At 50.9% G+C, this 19,850-nt stretch overlaps 5 protein-coding genes across 5 annotated transcripts; 3 read left to right on the forward strand and 2 right to left on the reverse strand.

Annotated features, from left to right (window-relative positions):
- Positions 1 to 568: 568 nt before the first annotated feature.
- On the forward strand, positions 569 to 2,732 carry T069G_01178 (uncharacterized protein; the record flags this gene model as incomplete). The annotated part of the gene is made up of 5 exons (XM_056168388.1): positions 569 to 772; positions 854 to 2,036; positions 2,094 to 2,378; positions 2,435 to 2,442; positions 2,676 to 2,732. The coding sequence occupies 5 exons, from the start codon at positions 569 to 571 to the stop codon at positions 2,730 to 2,732; spliced, it is 1,737 nt and encodes a 578-aa protein (XP_056033704.1).
- A 4,427-nt stretch (positions 2,733 to 7,159) lies between these two features.
- On the forward strand, positions 7,160 to 8,266 carry T069G_01179 (uncharacterized protein; the record flags this gene model as incomplete). The annotated part of the gene is made up of 1 exon (XM_056168389.1): positions 7,160 to 8,266. The coding sequence occupies one exon, from the start codon at positions 7,160 to 7,162 to the stop codon at positions 8,264 to 8,266; it is 1,107 nt and encodes a 368-aa protein (XP_056033705.1).
- A 1,608-nt stretch (positions 8,267 to 9,874) lies between these two features.
- Positions 9,875 to 11,395, reverse strand: T069G_01180 (isocitrate/isopropylmalate dehydrogenase domain-containing protein; the record flags this gene model as incomplete). The annotated part of the gene is made up of 5 exons (XM_056168390.1): positions 9,875 to 10,666; positions 10,723 to 10,845; positions 10,925 to 11,011; positions 11,190 to 11,249; positions 11,312 to 11,395. The coding sequence occupies 5 exons, from the start codon at positions 11,393 to 11,395 to the stop codon at positions 9,875 to 9,877; spliced, it is 1,146 nt and encodes a 381-aa protein (XP_056033706.1).
- A 985-nt stretch (positions 11,396 to 12,380) lies between these two features.
- T069G_01181 (exocyst complex component sec5 domain-containing protein) lies at positions 12,381 to 15,613 on the forward strand (the record flags this gene model as incomplete). The annotated part of the gene is made up of 5 exons (XM_056168391.1): positions 12,381 to 12,684; positions 12,752 to 12,968; positions 13,050 to 13,707; positions 13,771 to 14,829; positions 14,906 to 15,613. 5 exons carry the CDS (start codon positions 12,381 to 12,383, stop codon positions 15,611 to 15,613), a joined length of 2,946 nt encoding a protein of 981 aa, XP_056033707.1.
- Positions 15,614 to 16,403: 790 nt separating this feature from the next.
- T069G_01182 (uncharacterized protein) lies at positions 16,404 to 18,696 on the reverse strand (the record flags this gene model as incomplete). Its single annotated transcript, XM_056168392.1, has 2 exons — positions 16,404 to 16,513; positions 16,572 to 18,696. The coding sequence occupies 2 exons, from the start codon at positions 18,694 to 18,696 to the stop codon at positions 16,404 to 16,406; spliced, it is 2,235 nt and encodes a 744-aa protein (XP_056033708.1).
- Between the last annotated feature and the right edge of the window lie 1,154 nt (positions 18,697 to 19,850).

The following is a 19,850-nucleotide window of genomic DNA, read 5'->3' on the forward strand; positions in this document are numbered from 1 at the left end:
AGTCGGCGGCATCACGAGGCTATCTCTACCGCTGGTGAGCGCAACATGCACGGATGAACTTACTTGTACGCCTATGATGTGTTTGGCATTGGTTCTGCTTTGGCGTCAAAGTATCTTGGTCACATTGTAGACCTAATAGTAACTGAGCAGACATGTGTTGGTAGAGGCTATGCTCGTGGCGGTGCCAGTACACCGCTGCTGGAGGTGTGCTTCTCCTCTTCCTACCCCAACATCTATCAGTGGTACTTGATGCTCGATTATTGTATCTATACAGCAGATAGGAAAATTCGGTTTGTCGAGGCCTCCCATCGGGCATCAACCAACCACAGCCTCGTCACTCGCTTAATGAGACAGGGAACACTGGGCTTTGGAAAGGCAGCCGGCAGCCAACCAAACAAGGCCACAAATGCAACGCCAAGTACTACGGAAGAAGTATGGACCGACAACCAATCAGCAATGTTCACGATCGCTCATGCTTTCAGCCCAACATCAGAAGCGGGGGTTCAATATCGATTCCAATCTCATAACTTGTGTCGATACATGGGCTGAATCTCCAGTCAGGCCAAGCATGGAAGAAGCTCACAAGCCAGAGTATCAACATTTCATTCCTCAGTTCCTACTGAGAAACTTCTCTCACAAATATGCACCCCCCGGAAAGTCTAAAGAGGGGAAATCCAAGAAGCGCGACCACAAGAAGAAGATGTACCCTGGAGACCAAGCGGTGAACAGCCTTTGCCTATCTGATGATGAATTTTCCTTTGATGAAAGTTCGGTAAGGCGTACTTGTGGCTTGGAAAATATGTATGTGAATCCGACAAAACCGTTGCAAGACCATGGTCATCTTGAGAAAAAGTTCGCCGTCTTTGAGAACAAAGCGAGCTGCATCTATCGCAAAATTATCAAGGCCTATCAAGATGGAAAGCCGGCTATATGGCTGAAGAGAACGGAGAAAGATGTATTGCGAAAGTTCGTTTTCTTACTCGCCGATCGTGGAGAGCAATACCACCGAAAGTACAACGTAGACAGCATGCAGGATTATGATGATGGCGACAAGGAGCTTTTACAACACTACATGACAAAGCACGGCTTCACCAAACCGATTGATGTCTGGTTTCAGAGCTTGGAGACGATTATAGATTTGGACATTGACACAAAGGGATGTTGGAAACGGCACATTTGCGAGAGCATTTACTTCCCTATTGCCGATTCGTTCATTGACCACATCTGCGATTTGTACATGGCTATCTGCACACCAGCAAACCATGATGAAGAGTTTGTTCTTACAGACAATTGCTATAACGTGCGTGAGGGGCGGACTGTTGCTTATTTTGATGTTAGTACAGGCAAGCATACCAGTATGGGTCCTTGCTTTCACAGATTTGCACCGATTTCTCCGAGGCTTATAATAGTCCTACGGTCTGCCTATCTGCCTGAGCCCCTTGAGGATGCGGATCCGGCCATTAAGGAGTGGCGGCAATTCCAGAGGCAGCTGTGGATTGACTCTCTCTATGGCAAGAGCGGAATTGAATCTATCCTGGAAGATCTCCCTATCCGAAAAGCAACAAATAGCTATATGGAAATAGTCAACGGGAGGCTAGCGCCAAGATCTGGACGGAACCACCGCTTGGATATAAATGACAGTTTCTGCTTTACAATCTTCAAAATACCTACTCGCCATGTCCGAATCATCAATGGCCTCCTAATTGATCACGCGTTCCATGGCTCGAGGATCATTTTCAATCGGAAAGACATCTTCCTGGACTTGATGGAATGGTATTTAACAGAACCGTGCGAGGTAGGGAAAAATTTAACGGGAAAGAACGTACCTAAGCAGATAAAGTACATTGAAGGCTTGTCTCAGTTTATGTTACGTGAAGGAAGGGAGATTAACCCCAAAGTAATCTTTTGGCCAAGTGAGGATCGCGACCTGAATCACTTCCAGCTTAAGAACATTGCTGGAGCGCGGTTCTTGGAAGGGGCGAGGACAGGGAAGGACGGCATGGGTTCTAATTTTGACGAAATTTATGAAAGACTGGGTACGATTACACTTCTTCATCTATATCTTTACTGGAGATGCTAATCGTGCGTGGTAGGTGGGACAGTGGCGACTTTTGATGAAGATATGGCAATAGCCAATACCATGCTCCAGATCTGGACCAGATGTGTGGATTTAGATTGGGAATCCCCGGAATATGAATCGATTCGCCGTAACAAACTTGCCTGCCTTTTAGACGGGTATCAACGGCAGTCATGTTCTAGGTTTTGGATGTTTTTAAAGTGGATGAGGCTGGCCCAAGAATGGGGCCTCAAGTCGATACAAACCATTGCACCATTTTTTGGAGAAGCATGCCGGGGATCAGAGGACATGCTTGCACATGGTTAATTCCGCCATCCCTTACATCTAATATTCATATAACTAACGTAATATTCACAGCACTCCCGGTAATACAAGAGCACGAACTCAATATAGCGATGTATAAGTCTTTTAACGAGCACATGGCCCTAATCAGAGGAACTGGGTGTGGCCTAGAATCAATGGGGCTTTTCTCACTATTTGGTGACGAGAGTTGGAGAATTCCAACACCCTTTTCTCACCTGAACCAGCCGTGCAAAAACCATGGAGATAAAGATGGACCTGATGTCAAGAAGACAATCCGTTCTTCATCATTTGACAGTGCGAAGCGGAAAGCATCAACGCAATCTCCCCACCGGAATCAGCGGTTCAAGTATAACGAGATTAAAGAGAAAGTTGGGGTTAGCAAAGCAACCCATTCCTCGCTATTTGATACCGAGAACAGGAAAATACCAACGGGCCCCATCGAACAGACTAAGCCATGCGATGATAACAAGGCGAAAGATGAATCTGATATAAAGAAGACAGCCCATCCCTCGCTATTTCACAACGAGGGCTGGAAACCGCCGACAGACTTTGTCGACCCGAAGGAGAAAGCTGACGGGCAGCTTGAGCACGACAGAAAGATGATACTCATGACGTGCACTGCATTGGTTATTGTTGCCGCGCTAATGCTTTCGTTGTTGGGAATTTGTAGCTATCTTCTGGCGCATCTTTTTCATTTTCTCGTATGGCTGTTAGACAGTCTACCATGGCTATTGGACACTCTTTCGCCCGCTTTTTACACCCTAGGGCGATTTTTGTTGGGAACTTGTAGCTATCTTCTGGCGCTTCTCATTGATTTTCTCGTGTGGCTGTTAGACAGTCTGGCATGGCTATTGGACACTCTTTCGGCTGGATTTTATGGCCTGGGGCGATGTTTGTTCTTTCTGGGGCTGCTGTTGGTTCATTCTTGTTCGGTTGTTCTCGATGCCTAGAAAATTATCTAGTGCCTCGGGAAATTGAAGTACTATTCATAGATGTTCATGGTCCTGCAATAATGGAACCACTGATGGAACAAGTATGCACTATGCCATTACAGGCCAATATAGATAAGCTGACAGAAATGCGCCTATTTGGCAAATGTTTGTTTGTTTGTTTGTTTTATGTACAGTATTGGTGGAAGTGATATTGGCCTTCAGTATAACCTCAAAAACATATAAGACCCGCAACCCCACCATGACAGTGCAGTCTTTGACGGTGGTACTTTCCTTTATCAGTAATGTACTGATATGTCTTCTAAAGTTCCTCCACTTACATATTTATTAAAAGAGAGAATAGAACCGGAAGCTACATCTACACAGAACAGTAGAAGGATGTACTGTCCCGACATGATGTTATTTCATATACTGTTCAGACAGTGCTGGTTACAGACACTTGGCTAAGGCATCTATCTTCACGATACCGGCTCGACAGAGCCGTAGTAAAATACACTACGTGTATAACCAGCATAAAGGCGTTGGCGGAAAGGATAGGCTAGGTTCTTTGGAGGCTTGGATACTTGAAAACACTCCGAAAGCTGCTCAGGATCGTAGCATCGGCCGATCCAGGGCAGTGCTTCGATCGTTGGATCCCAATCGCTCCGTATCAATCCGTAGGTGGAGAATCGGTTGGTGCCTGATGGTGGGCGGCTGGACACCGTCGATAAACAATAAGACGGGACAAGGCCTGATGTGCTGGTGATGGGTGGGTGGAGGCGGAGTCGGATAGCCTCCACCGGTATGCTCCCGTGTTTTCACAATGCACTCATGTACGCTTACATATAAACCAATAGCGCAGCGTACGGATATGCACGATGCCTTGTTTCTGGCAGTGTACTGCGCAGGTGTAGCATGTCGCAGGTGTAGCATGTACTAGCCGGTAGTACAGTTTGCCTGGGTTCCTGCTTCGTGATCAATGTCGAGAAGCTCAACCGGCAATCTTATGCCATTGTCCATGGTTCACACAAATCGTTTGCTGTTGAAACGTTGATATTCGTGCAGCTAGGCCAGGATAAAGATGCGACGCATTTACCTGGTATAAGACCTATGAGTGATGGTGGATTTGATCACGTTCCTTCTCATGTATTGGCGATAGCATTAACACGCAAGTGTGTGAAAGTGACGGCTTCTCCTGCTCGAAGAGGATCCAAGCGCACCGGAACTCGCCTGCAGAACGGAGCTAGATTTGTAAGAGAGGGATTCCGTCGTACGGCAGCGGTAACACGGAAGCCCTGCTGCATCGATATTGTTTCATAAAGGCGGAATGAGTAGCCCAGAGTGTCGGGAGGCTGGCAAATCAGACGTTTCCAACCCCACGGCGAAGCTGTGACTGTGGCTTGCTTCTCCTGTCCCGCATAGACTGATCGAGGGTGGTGGCATGACGCCAGAGTGCCGTGTCGACGGAATCAGGCTGTGGCTTGTTTGGCTGTGACACGAGCTGCCTCATGAGATTGAAATCATCCCTGTTGATGTCGTTGTGGCCTTCCCTGTGATGATCGTTTTGATGTAGTCCTTGCATATACCCAAGGTCAATCAATAGCTTTGGTCCAGTCATTGAGCACGACGCTAGAGTTGGCGCCGTTGTCGATCGCCGGTACCCGCGATAGCCGGGTTGATCTCTGCTTACACGGACAGCAAGAGGAGATTGTGCGGTCATCGATTATCGTTGTCTCAAGGAACTCGTCCAAACGAAGTTGATGGCGGATTGATTGCCCAACCGGCCGTGGAGAGCTGTCCCGCGTGGGCATGTATTTTTGGAACGGAGCTCCGAAACTCTCTCCCTCTGCATTGTCTTCCAGGTTGACGGACATGGGTGAAGGCTAGATCATTCCTGTGCTCCCCCAGACCTGGGGCAGCAAGGCTAGTATGGAGAATACATGTACTCGTAGTGGAGCTCCCATGCCTCTATTCGTCTTCTTTTGCCCCTCAGAAGCTTCTATTTTTGCGTCAAGGTGAGACATTGTGCGCTATATTGCCAGTAGTGGCTTCCAGACCATGGAGGCGGCAGAGAAGCTGAAAAAACTTGGAAATCTGGGCGAGGAGCCGCAAAGCTGAATAGCTGATAGACAAGGATATGCCGTGGCGCTGGGTCGAGACCATGACAGTTGCTCGACGTCGTCGCCTCGATTAGACCAGCTTCAGGGCCCGGATCCGGGTGAGAACTGGCGGCGACAGGCGACATGCGAGTAATTGCTCCATTTACGCCGGACACAGACTGGTTTGATCAGAGACATTTGCTGCGTGGTGACCCTGCTGAATGCGGCAATGCGCAAAAGATTTTGTGGCTGATGGCGGGAGGAGGTTGATGTTATTGGCCTGGGGATTCCATGTTGGTGAGGGGCACAGGCAGGTTAGTGGAAGGTTGATAGATTAGAGCAGCGCACATGACTGCATCACTGTGGCTATTAGTGGTCACCTTGGTAGAGGCTGCTCGCTATTGGATACACCGCATCAATCTATCAAAGTTGATTGTTCAATGTCAATATTGATGGCTGGAATCTAGGTTGTATTCACAGCTCTGGCCAGTGAAGTAACCAATATATGCAAGTCCACACGTGCCTGTACATTGCATCAAGCAAACTCTCCGGTGGCTGCGTGATTGATAAGAGGGGCTGGCAAACGCTGGCTGATAAGAGCTGAGCCAAGGGTTCCATGTTCAATTCTAGTTGGAGCTGCGGCCAGCATGGAATCACATTCCGGCGTGATGCATGGCTTCATTATACCTAGCCGTGGATGACAAACAGAGACAGACACCACCTTGTACCTGTACGCAGCGCGCGCGTTACGCGCCCGAATCCCGTCCGCCGTGGCTCCGGACAAGGGCTGCTGCATATTCAAGGTGGTATTTGTATGATTAGTACCTGTACGAAGCAGCAGCAGCAACGGCACACCATGGCATCGACTTGCATGGATTAGTGGTCAATGTCCAGTAGGTACTCGCAAGACGGGATAGATTTGCTGCTGATGCTACAGTGACTAGGTGTCGTCTCTCCCTGGATAGAGACCCTGTGGCTGTTAAAAAGTCTCAGCCTCTCTGGCGGAAAATGGAACTGCAGCACGCGATATTCCGAGACCTTGTCTTGATTCCACGGCTCTGGGTCATCGTCATGGCTGACTGCCACTCTTTTGCGCCCAACGTTTTAAACTAATGCTGAATTGTGTCATCAATCTATTATCCCGCTAATGCTGTTGATCTTTTAAACATCATATACAAAGTGCATATAAATGTTCTGCATTATAATACCACTTGTCCAAGCATATTGTAAAGCCATTCATCCATATCATTTGATGTATATTGTTGGTACGAGTACATGTCCACGTAGGTATCCGCAGCAGCGAGTGGGTGCAGAATCCCACTAAAACTGCCAGGTTACAGGGGTCTCGGTACCTGTGCCAGCACCCCCCAGCTGCACCCCCCGCTATAGATGTACAAGGTTCCTGTTTGGGCAATACCCATCGCTGGGAGCTTCGCCCCGGACTGCTCGAGTCTGATGTGGCTTCGCCTCGCTGTTTTTAAGCTTGCCGGATGCCCGCTCCTCTAGCTTTCACTAGTAGTTTGTGCCATCATCATCTCTTCCATGTTTGTTTTTCTCCTCATTCTCCAATCTATCCTTAATTCCTTCCCGATCATCATAGGATTTGAGCCTCACTGTTACTCATAGCGATACTTGATCGAAGCCCGACCACAATCTCGTATCTTCATCAAACACACAAACAAACATCGAACTTGAGAGCCCCACAGCCTCGTGGCGATATCAGTACCCAACATACCTGACCAGCTTCACAAATGGATCAGCTCCTCACCACTCTCTGGAGTAGAGGCGGCTGGTTCCGCGCATTTACACCTCCTTCACCCGTCGACGATGCTCCCCAGGCTCCTCAAACTCCTCAAGGAACACCCATTCTCGACGTCCCATCCGATGTTCTGCTTCTCATCGGAGACTACCTCAATGATGCAGAACTCCTCAGTCTCAAGCTCGCCTGCCGGAGCACCTATGCTCTGTTTCCACAAACCTACAAGTCGCTGCCGCCATATCTAAAGAAGCGTTTCCTCCCCATTATTGAAAAGGATCCCTTGGGCAAGGGAACCGTCTATTGCCATGTTTGCAACAGGCTTCATCCTTTCAACGAGACGACTGGACCTCACTCTGGACCCGAGTTGGGCGTTGATGGGAAACGACTCAAGTGTATGAGCCGAGATCGATTCTCTCCAACCGGCAACCCCTTTTCACTGAGCTACACCCATGCCAGGCTAGCCATGAACGGCCACCTATACGGGCCCGAATACGGCATCCCGCTGGCCAACCTGTGCACCGAGCAGAGCGAGCATCGAGAGCTGATGACGATACGATGCTCGACGTCGGCCAAGATTATGGACGACGAGCTATTCTTACAGCGCACCTACGCTCTGACAGTCGCTAATAGAGATGTGGCCGAGTTCCGCAAGTGCACCGGCGCGCGCGACATCAAGCTGTGCGAGCACACTTCTCTATTTCCCGCCTCATCGCCCTTTCGCCAGTCCATCCCCGAGCTGCTCAAGAAGCCCGCAGCTGGAGGCGATGGCCTCGTCCCATGCCGCGAGGCTCCGGGATCGTGTGGCTTGTGCCTGATGGATTATGACATCACGATCCAGCCTTGTGCCGACGATTCACACAGTATCGTCATCCGAGCCATCCACCAGCTCGGATCTTGCCGCTCTCCGCGCGACTGGAAGTGGGCGAGATTCAGCGAGAGCTACCGCATCCATATCTTCTACCCCAGTCGGCCTAATCGTCGCGGATCGACCTACAGCCCCGGGTCCCTCCACAAACGATGGGACGATGACGAGAGGGAAGCCTGCGCTGTGCTGGGCGGAGGATCCGGCAGTCTGTTTGGTTTGTCTTTATTCAGCTAGAGGGAAGGGTCTTGTTCATCCATGGTTTTGGTTATGCATGGCCGCTTTCGATCGGTTGGAATGCGGCCATGGTGAGACAAAATGCATGTGAGTGCGTGCACTTGGCCCTGCTCAGCCACTTGGGAGACGAATCCTGGTGTCACACAGCAATTGGTTATGCTTTTTTCTTTTCTTTTTCTTTTCCTGCATTGAGTCGGAGTTGGATCTTGGGCACATTTTTTTTTGGTCATCTACTGGGCGTACGATATGGAAATGGACACACACGGATTGGGCTGGATTGGGCGGGAACAATGGGATCTGAGACGTCACGATTTACGACACCACTTCTTGTTTTTTTATTGTACGAGCGCGGCATTTGGGCACCTTTTTCAATCTCCCGTTTCTAGCCGGCACTCTTTGCAGATGGGATATCCGGCGGGTTCCTTTCTTTTTCTTTGTATCAAATCTGCTATCAATCATGTATTTGTATTATATCAGCCATCTCTGTTTTTTATTGCCTTAGTTCACGGTCTAGATACCAACATACACATCTTCAATTCTCATCTCGAATACCAAATTGCAATGCAATCTTCTTAGTTCACCCTCTCAGGCTACTCTATCACCTCTTAGTCCCAAATCCGATGTACACTTGATATCATACCATGGCAGCTAGATGGATATCTTGTATGTCACCCACAGCCTCCCTGCTTCTCTCGCGCATTAATCAATTGATCTCATGGCCCAATTCGGCACATCCACACCCCATTATTACCGCACCGATGGGATGGGCCGGCGGATCTTATTGATGCGGTGACACACCCTTACCATGACTTCATAGGCGTACGTTGGACGATTTCTTTTTGTTTGATGTTGGGAGACACTGAGCTACGTCATATCTGCAAGTTGCAAAGGTGAGTACAAATTAATAATTATGCGACGCTAGTTCTTCTTCTTTGACTGCAGTGGGCCAATGTTTGTGTGTTTCTCGTACGCACGTCGGATGTCGTACGTGAGGGTATGACGGTTTTACTGCTCGTGTGACTGACTTGATACCGACGGCGATATCCTTGCCGCATGGAAAACGAAGCTACTGACCGAGTACTCCGTAGTGCGTACAGAATCACACGCCAAAAAAAGACACGAACTCATAGAATCTTGATTTTTTAAACTTGTTTTTGGTAATTTTGCCATGCCGTGGACGGATATTCAAGCAGTGAAGCCTAAATACCGACGCAACGACATACGTTCTAGTAAGTTGTACATGCATACATATTCTAAACCGCTTCTGCCCTGTCTCTCTCTCCCTCCCTTTTTTGGGTCCTCAAGGTACTGAATGCTTGCTATATCTCAATACACTTTTGGAAAACCGTGATGAAATGAAATCCTCTCCTAGTGACATATTTTTTAAGAGTGAACAAGATGGTGTATGGCGCGAGTAAACTGGGGGCGTTCGATTATACGTTCATATGGGAGCAGCCCCCAGTTACGTGGGTGAGTTGTTTATGAGTTTGCGGAATGGTGGGTTGTGTGGTTGATGATTTTTGCGTAGTTTTGCAGTGGTGTGCAAAAGGCAGCGGTAGAGGTGACAAAGGTATCAAAAAGTGATGAAAGAACGCTTGTTTTCGTTCTTTACAGCTTGCCAATGATGGCAGCGGCGTACTCGTGGGTCTTGGCCTTGCCGCCGAGATCACCAGTCAGAGCCTTGCCCTCAGCCAGGGTGTCGAAAATGGCCTTCTCGATCTTGTTGGCGTGGTCGTTGAGGCGCATGTGGCGCAGCATCATGATGGAGCTGAGCAGCAGGGCAGTGGGGTTGGCAAGGCCCTTGCCAGCAATATCGGGGGCGGAACCGTGGACAGCCTCGAAGATGGAGCACTCGTCACCGATGTTGCCGGAGGGAGTCAGGCCGAGACCACCGATGAGACCGGCGCACATGTCGGACAGAATGTCACCGTACAGGTTGGGCATGACCAGGACCTTGTCGTTGTAGGGGGTGGGGTCAGTGACCATCTTGAGGCAGGTGTTGTCGAGCAGCTCGGCGTCGAACTCGATGTTGGGGAAGTCCTTGGCGACACGCTCGGCAACGTTGACGAAGAGACCGTCGGACATCTTCATGATGGTGGCCTTGTGCACGACGCGGACCTTGGTGCGGCCAATGGACTCGGCGTGCTGGAAGGCGAATCGCAGGACTCGCTCGGAAGCCTCCTCGGTGATGAGCTTGATGCTCTGAACAACACCGTCGACGACAACGTGCTCAATGCCAGAGTACTCGCCCTCGGTGTTCTCTCGGATCAGGACAGTGTCGACACCGTCGTAGGGGGTCTTGAAGCCGGCGACGGATCGGCAAGGTCGCAGGTTGGCGAACAGGTTAAAGGTTCGTCGCAGAGTCAGGTTGAGGGAAACGTGGCCCTTGCCAACGGGGGTCTGTCAAGCGTGTCAGCACAATATATCCATTGCCCAGAATATAATTCTGTACGTACAGCCAGAGGACCCTTGAGAGCAATCTTGTTCTTGTTAATGTTCTCAATGGCGGCGTCGGGGATGGCGGTCCTGCCGTCCTTGATGATGGGGGTGACATCGATGGGCTCCCAAGCAATTGGGGTCTATGTCTCATTGTTAGCCATCGTTGGTGTTGTTTCTCTTGCGGAATCATTCCATCCTGTGGCATCAAGATTGTCGTACCTTGGCAGCGGAGAAGATGTCCTTGACGGACTGGGCAATCTCGGGACCGATACCGTCACCCTCGATCAAGCTGACGAGGAAGTTGCCCTATTCACATTGTAAGCATCTTGTTCAGGACAGCTGCACCAGTTCCAAGCTCTGCGCCTTGAGTGAATTTTATTCCCCCCACCCTCGATTTTTTGGTGACATAGGTGAGACGCAGCAAGTCATCCAGATAGCCGCGGATTGGGGGGAAATGCGCATATTAGGTGTCGAAAAGACGTACGTTGGAGTCCTTGGTTCCCTCATACTTGGCAACACGCTCCTGGGAGTAGAATCGCTTGTTCTGGACGGTACGTTAGCCAACAACTCCCATCGAGACTCTTCCGTTGCGCCGTTGCTTCATACCGAAACGGACCAGGTGGCGGCAGCGCGGGGAGCTGCTCGCAGGCAGTGCCTGGCAGGGTTGGAGAGAGAGCGAATGGCCAGCATTGTGACGATGAGTGACGTATATACTCTCGAGAATATATAGAAGAGAAGCGGGTTATCAAGGGAGGAAGAAAAGAAGGAGAGAAAGTGAAGAAAAAAGGGTATCTAAGGGGAATAAAAGAGGTCCGGAATAAACATGGCCATCTGAAAGTTTTTTGGCTCGGGCCCGGCATGGGCGACACTGAAAGCCGGCGATATGCACGCTTCAGCCTTGGTTGCTGCGCTGCGAGTGGCTCAATCGCGAGCTGAGTGGAGCGCACCAGCCACACGGCCTGTGGCGCGCCTGTGGAATTTCCCTCATTTCGACGCTTCTTCCGCTCTGCCGCTTCGGTCAGGCGCCTCGGAGCCGGTCGGTTTGCGGCTGCAGGCTCCGAGCTACGCCTAATTGGTTGAGCTTTTTCTTGCCTCGGCCTCCCCCGAGTTGTCGCAGATTTTGATTGGATTTTTGATTTTTGCGCACGCTAGTACTAATACCCATCAAATGCCAATCCCGCATGACTAAGGAATCAAAAGAAATTAAGAATTGAGGCTGGTGGAATTGCAACTTGGGAATGGAATCGGAACTGGCAGCGGGTGTGGCTGGTGGTCCCTTGTGGCTTGTGGCTGATGAAACCCGACAATTGAACACAGAACTGGCTGTGGCTGGTGGCTGTAGCTGTGGTTTGTTTGCAGCTGGCGTCTCTTGCAGTACGGGGTAGCGGTACCTCAACTACGGTAACTGCTAAACTTGGGCGCTATACATGATCTTGCATCCCATCTTACCTTAGTAGCGGCTGCGTGCTCGCATCCTGGAGCTGATATTGCTGCGAGCAAAGCAATAATCCTTACGCTCCTCACCAAAACACATTTCCATTCCCTCAGGACGAAACTCCAACAATCTGAATCTCCTGCTGCCGCATGCATGGGCTTGTTCTGCCATCCTTGATACCGTCTCCAAGCTAAGCTCGCGAGCTTCATCCCCCCCCGCGATTGCGTCGAGGCCGACAACATGTCCGATTACGAGCGAACAATCCTCGAATTCTACCAGCTCCCCACCTCATACCCCTCCGAATGGCCTGCGGAGAAAGATGACGACTCCTCCGGGGACGAAGCTGACACGAAGAAGCACAGCCGGCAAAAGTCGCGATATCAGGCCCTCGAGGCGGCCGCGGGCGATGGCAAGGCCGCGGTGGGAAAAGGAGCTGCCAACAACCATGTTTTGAAGGATGAACCAGACCCCCTAGGCACCACAGATAGTGTCGTCCGTTCGCTGAGAGAAATTGGACTCCCGGCACAGGATGACGTGCGACTTCGTGAGTCTACCACCTTGAGTCTACCACCCCGAGTCTACCTCAGCAGGGGCTGATCGCATCTTGATAGGCAACCGATTCATGCTGTCCTCGACTACCTTTTCGCCAACCCTGTTCTTGTCACAGATACACCAGCACGCTGACACGCGCACGTTACTCGAGGGCTTGGATACGCTTTCGCAGTCAATCGATCAAAAGTCAGCCTCCCTCAAGGTTCTCGTGGAGAGCAACTTTGAAAGATTCGTCAAGGCAAAGGCAACTATAGACAATGTTTATAAGGAGATGAAGTATCGTGGAACCGAAGCCAACACCGGCAGATCTTCCATCCATGGTCGCCATTCTAGTCGAACGAGCTTGCGTTCTGGCAGGGCTGGCCTAAACAACCCCTTGGCCTTGTCGTCCGACTCTCGAAAGAAGAACGCGCTGATAAAAGAGAGTGAATATGGTGTTTTGGGCATCAAAGTTCCCCTGCTGGACGTTTCTGCCAAAGCTGAAGATGTGTGGGGACCAGCTCTAGGAGGTCGAGAAAAGGAGGAACACTTGAGATCGTTTCAGAGATACGTACAACAGTTCAAAGATCCACTGGAGCTGAGCACCATAATATCCGACTGCATCAAGAGGAAAGACTACGAGACCTTGGTCGAGGCATACAACCGCGCCAGGAAGTTTGCCGACGATGCGCGCGAAGTATCAAAGTACATTGACCGCCAAATGCCAGAAGATGACCAGCTCTACCAGATCATGGTTGCGGCCCGGGTATGGTATGACGTTGATCGCCAAATCCAAAGCTTCAAACGGGATGCATGGAAGAGATTGTCTACCTTGCATACACTGTCGAAATCCGAGAGTCATGTTGGCCGAGGTCCAGACCAGCACATGGACATGATTTCCCTGCTGCTGGAGCTTGGCGTCGAAGATAATCCAATATGGGTGTGGCTAATGAGTCGATACGAGTACCTCAAAACCAAGATTCAGTCAACCGCCGAGCACACAAAGGCCGAAATTGAGGTGCTTCGCCGAAGGCTGGCGGGTAGCGAGAAGCCCTCTAATAAGGTTGTGGCCACTCATTTGCGCACATTGGGCCGACAGAGCATCGACAGCAAACCAACATCGAGCGATTCCGCAGACGTCATTGAGTTGTGGGAGAAGATGCTTGCTTTTCTGACCGGCCTCATCTCCCCTCAGGGCATTCTTGGGGACCTCCTCGAATTTTGGCAGACTGCACAAGGCTTTATTGAAGGCAGAATACAAAGGACGCTACCAACGGGCTACAATGACGAATCTCAGGGACACCACCAGCTGACACAAAAAAATGTTACGGACCTTGAGAAGGGCATCGTGGAACTCGTAGATTTGCTGCGTGGACACGTACATGACTTCTTTGCCGGATTGCCCCCTGAAGATCTTAGTGTGGTCTTCTCGCCGCTTCCTGTCTCACCCAACTCACCCGCCTCAGCTGGCGGTTTTGGCCATTCCCTGAGCCCAACTTCCACCCGCGATCCTCGATTCAATTTTGACCCGAATAACCCGCCACCGTCCTCCCCCAAGAAGGGTGAGCCGTGGGAAAAGCTAGCGTTTTGGCCTCCTTGGTCGAATTCCATCAGCGGAGTGTACTATCTCTGCAGGATGCTAGCACTGGTCGGCTCAGGTGCCTCTGACCTTGCCACCATTGATCCTATTCGTTCGGGAAATGGCCAAGTTCTTGAGCAGCTGAAGGCATTGACTGGTGTATCCAGAGAGCGTTGCGTCACGGCTCTGTGCGCTGCGTGGAACCGGGACGCCGAGAACATCAAGTTCATAGAAGATTGGCTACCGTCTGCCGAGTCTGGAGATGTTACGCGGATGCCTGCCAGCTTTGCCGCATTCGAGGGTGCTCTTCTCACCGGCATGCAGAAGATTCTCTACATCTCTGAGGCCATGTCGAAGCCAGGTGCTGGTGACATTGTCTTGCCGCCGCCGGCCAAGCTGCTCCAGATGGTTCGGAGTCAGTATGTAACCACCTTGTACAAGGCTCTCAGCGGCATGGTGGAGAATGCAGAGCGATCAGTCAAGAAGACAGAAGACGAATGGTCTATTGGTCAGGATGGGGTCATCTCCAGCGTTGCTGCATCGTCAGTGGGCAAGAGTACTCTTGATGCTGGAGACCGAGTAAGTCTTGAACCCCCCTTTTATCCTTTTTCTTTTTTATTCCCCCATTTCATCTCCAAACTAACACTGGCACCAGAACGTCCGAATGCTCCTTACCCTGAGCAATCTGCAGGCCCTACGGTCTCAAGTAGTCCCCAACCTGAACTCGCAGTTTGAAAATGCATTTTCCGTCAAGCTCACGGATGAGTCCAAGACTATCAAGGATGTGCTCGGCCAAATCGATGCTCGCCTCTTCCAATCCTACACTAAACAAGCTACTGAGAAGCTGCGTGAAATCATCCACTCTGGCCTCGCGGACCATGATTGGGCACCAGCGCAAGGCGAACGGCCTCAGACGGCGAAGCCATACGTATATGAGACGCTTCTGACTCTTGTGCTCGTCCACTCCCAGGTTTCCACTACGGCTGCCTCACTTACGCCTCAGGTTCTTTCGTTCTTGCTTGAGCAGACGTCTTTGCAGCTGTTGGATGCGTTCCGCAAACGCGCTCGCTATTCTCTCAGTGCTCTTATCCAGGCTACACTCGACGTTGAGTTTATTGCTCAGACGCTGAGCCATTATACCACCGACAAGGCTTCGGAGCTACAGAGCCAGATTTACCAGGAGCTGGACAGCCGTACGGACAATGACGCCCGCGCAAGGCTGCAGAATGAGCTTCCTGAGATGCGTAACGTGCTCAAGAAGCTCAGGGAGGCAAGCAAGAACGAATTCGCTTGCTTTAGGAAGCCGAAGCGCTCGGGGCAGGGCGTTTCGAGGGTGGATAGCGGGAGCATGTCGCCGACCTAGAAGGTTGGGGTTCATGGATAGGTAGATGCATATAAGTTTATAGGGGGCATTATAGAGATGTCAAGTATTAATGATGAGTTGGAAATTTCACGTATATGAAGGAGAAAGAGTATAAATCGTCTAACTTATTGATGTGAACTTGGCCACTGAAGTTGCATATTTGGCTAACCGCCCTCAAATGGTTTCGAAAAATCAATCAGCGCGCGTGGGCGTCTTAGAACGCCATTGCGCCATCGCTCTATGTAATTTGAAATAAAATAAATACACAAAGGGAAAAGAAAAAAAAGAACAGGGGAGATGTTGATGAAAAATCTCCCCACCATACAAAAGGGTTAATAAAAGTAAATCCGAGCAGGCCAATCTATCATGCTTTTTTTTGTGCCTCGCTTTTTGTGAAATGAAAGCCCGATATAAAACCACGGGGTGGACCAGAAACAAACGCCGAGTCATGCGAAGTTTTTTGTTTCGGAAGGTGAACAAATGAAAAAAAGAAGAGGGACTGTTGCCCCTTGAAATTTTGTTCCTCCGTATCGTGAATGCGTTCCGTCTAAGTGTGCATGTTTTGTACTTTTTTCCTCTCCTGCCCACCAGTCTAAAAGCGCGCCTCTCCCCCTTTTTTTCTCTCAAAAAAAAAAAGTAGTAAAGAAATCCTCTTTGCGCCAGTGAGGCAAAGTCAGTTTAGTTATCTAAATCGAAGAATCACAGAATGTTTGGTAATTAGAGTGATGAAAGTAATAGTAAAAGAAAAAAAAAGTTTGCGCAAGGTCGTAGTCTCATGTCTCGTAAGTCTTTAGGCAGGGAGGTTGGGAAGTAAAAGATGGGAGCAAAACGCCAGCTCGAGGGAACGTGAGTCTGCAGGGGAGAATTGTGAGGCCTTTTGGCGGGCTTCAATGGTGTCGACTGTAGCATGGTTAGCATATAAAGCACAAAATTTGAGTGATTTGGAGAAGAGGCTTACAATCAAGATCAAGGGTCTGAAAGTATTCCGTGATTTCCGGATCTTTGTCTTGAACTGTCAATTTCCCATCCAGACCCCTCAGGGTTTGGGGCAACGCCTTGCGAATAGACAAGAGCATTTTCAGCAGTCCGGCTAAACTGCCGCCCTGCTGGGTGAAGACGCTTGGGTCTCGCTCAAGAGGCCAGCCTGGGCGGAGATGGTCCTGCTCCCAAGCCTTGAACGCCCAGGTAGACTTTTCCACACAATTGAGGAAGATGATGGCGGTAAGATAAATCTTGAATCCAACCTTTGTCTTGCTGTCAGTGAGCAGCCTGTCCATGTGGTTCAGCAGGCTTTTGGAGGTGCTGTTAGCTTTTCGTTCCGCGGCGGCGTTGAGCTGCATGCAAATCATGGTGTAAATGTCTGCGTCGTTTTCGTTTTGTGCTTCTTTTATCCATCTCGGCTCTTCCCCCTCAGTACTTGGCTTCTCTAGTATCGTCCACTGCCGTTCGCGGTCGATGCTCTCGACGAGACCCCATAGTTCCAAAGCTTTCCTGAGAAGGTCGTCTTCCCCCTTTGAAAGCTGGTTGCATGCAGCTTCGAGCGTCACTTTCATAAATTTTGACGGCTCGCGCTCAATAAATGTAGTCAGCACATCTCGCATGTACGATTCGGCCTTGGCTGGGATATCTTCCGAATCCTGGTCAATCATGATGACCTGGTGAAACGGGGTCTTGTCTCCACGAGCCTCCGCCTGTGTTTCGTTTGGCTCCAGTGGATAAACCAGGGCTCCAAAGACAATCTTTTTGCCGGCCTCTGGAAAGTGGGATACTTCAATCAAGCTTCCGTCGTTGGTGAGCTTGAGCTGATCTTTGATGAGGTTGATACGGTTTTGAGATAGGACGACCTGAACGCCAGCAGCATATAGGTCGAGTTGTTCATGTAGGCGAGTGCGGACACAGCCAGTCCTCCAGACACGGGGTGCCAGAACCTTGCGGCATGTATCGCAGGGCGTTCCTTTGCCACAATTTTTCCTCAGGATCCGGCATCGAATACAAGCGCCTATCTTGCGGACTTCTTGAACCTCCTTCCGTCTGGCAGGAGTAAATCTCGACCGTGCGTGGCGTGCCCTGCCGTTGATGAGCCCATCGCTTGTGTCCATTCGAACACCACCGCGGCTCATCAGAGGCAATGCTGGAGAATTCTCCGTGAGCAAGGGAATAGGGGTAGTAGTGGCCAAGTATGTCATTTCGCCCCACGGCTGGGAAACGTTCGTATCGGCGAGAGTGGTTGGTAGGGAGGTGGGCAAGGTGGTGGGCAAGGAGGTTGGCACTGGATCGATAGGTGCCTGCGTCTCTACGGTTGGAGGCGACGAGGTCGGCGGTGGAATGTCGGTGGTGACAAGCTGGGGGTCGAGAAAGGACGGATTCAAGCGGGCTGTGGCAGCAACGGCGACGGAGATATTGGATGGATCTGGTGATGTTTCGCTGGCGGGGAGGAGAGCCTGAAGACGTTCTTCTGGCGAGAGCTCAGGAGTCGGTGACGGCACCTGCACGACAGCGTTGCCCGCAAAAGCTGCCAGGTCAGCCCCCACACCCGGCGTCGAGCGAGAAGGGGACTGCTGTAAGCCTTTCTTAAGGCTTGTGCTTGTCTGCGGACGGCTATCGTACGTAGCGGGAGGGTTCTCCAATGTGAATTGCTCCTGCAGCTCCAGTCGATCTGGCACAAAGCCGCCGCCATTAGCAGCAGCAGGATTAGGGGTCTCAGAAGTCTTCTGCTGGCCGCGATTGTTTTCATTCAGATCGACCTGGCGCGATGCCTCGGCGAGGGTCTCGAGGGCACTCCATCCCTGAGGCAGCGCGAGCTGAGCGGTGGGTTGGCCATTGACCTGGGCCCCGCCCTGAGGACGGTCGATGGCAGCTCTGGCGGTGGTGATGCCGTGGAGCTCGAGGCAGGCTCGCATGCGGTCCGAGTCGGAGATGGCTGGGCATTTCTTGGTGATGTGCGTCGTCAGGCTGTCGATGCGGCCCTTGGGGAAGTTCTCGCCGCACTGCTTGCACGTGTGCGGATAGCGGTTGCTGTTGTCGTTGAGCTTCGGCCCGCGGACGAAATACTCGAGGATGAGGGGATTCGGCTTGCGACCCATTGCGCACGACGGGCCTCGATTGGGGGCGCCCGGCTCGCGGAGTGATGCGCACAAGGGCCTGGCGACTCGATTCCGCCCGTTGGCTTTGAATCCAAGCTCTCAGTGACGAGGCAGCTTGGATGTTGATCCTGTCTGGCTGGTGGCAGAAAAGGCGGAATGCAGCAGCAGTACGGTTCAGACGTGGGCCTAATGGATTCTGCCCGCGTTATCGACAAAATATTCAGACCGCCTGGTGTTCGGTGGCAAGCGGTATGCAGAAAAAAGAGGGACTCGAGGGCAAATACGCGCCTACATATCCGCAATATGGGCGTGCCGAGCCTCAGCATTTAGGAGTGCTGGTGGTGCGAGATGATATGGTCATTGTGTGCGGATAGTTTATGAGCGCCCGCTTTTTTGTGCACGCCGCTAAGGTTAGGCTATCGGCACTACGTTAATCCGACCACGCGACAAGATTGGCTGAAATTCTCCGATCCGAACCATTCGTTGCCTTTTGGCTCTGTCTAAAGCAATGAAGAACAACAACTGGCTGAGCAAACCCCCCACATTGTTGTGCCTCTTTGGCCTGTGTGTGCATGTGAAGAGATCCAGGCCAATCACGAGATATCTCCGTATTCGTGAGTTTACTCGGTGCTTGATGTCTGTCTTTTCATCTGATGCTGCTCGTTTCAAGCACTGGGAGTACACCCCGCTTCTTGGAAAAATGTCATGGATCACAGAGACGCCAACGAGAACAGACGAAGCGGGCAAATCACGATTCACAGCTTCCCCAAGACTCACTACCAAGCCGGAACTCACACGGCGTTCCTGGGCCTAACTTGTTTTGGGCTTGCACCACGAGAACAAAATAGTGCTTCGAGATGAGAATCCTACCCTATGCTGTGCCAATCCTGTTCGTGATGCCACCCATTAAGCCGCCCCAAGTCATGCGACATGTTTGTACACTCACCTACCGGCTTCATCCTAGGTGGCGCGTGCTCTTTTGATGCCCTTTTGTCGCTCGAACGGCTCCCTAGACGGCCGAAGCGGCGCCAAATCTAATTTCGAGTACTTCGTACGACTTATTGCCAAGTCTTGGATTCCCCGAGACACTCACACTTTTCAAGACTCGGCACCCTTTCTCCCGACCTGGCATCCCCCTTACCTACGTAAAAGCG

This window comes from Trichoderma breve, chromosome 1, assembly GCF_028502605.1.
Source record: "Trichoderma breve strain T069 chromosome 1, whole genome shotgun sequence".
Taxonomy (NCBI): domain Eukaryota; kingdom Fungi; phylum Ascomycota; class Sordariomycetes; order Hypocreales; family Hypocreaceae; genus Trichoderma; species Trichoderma breve.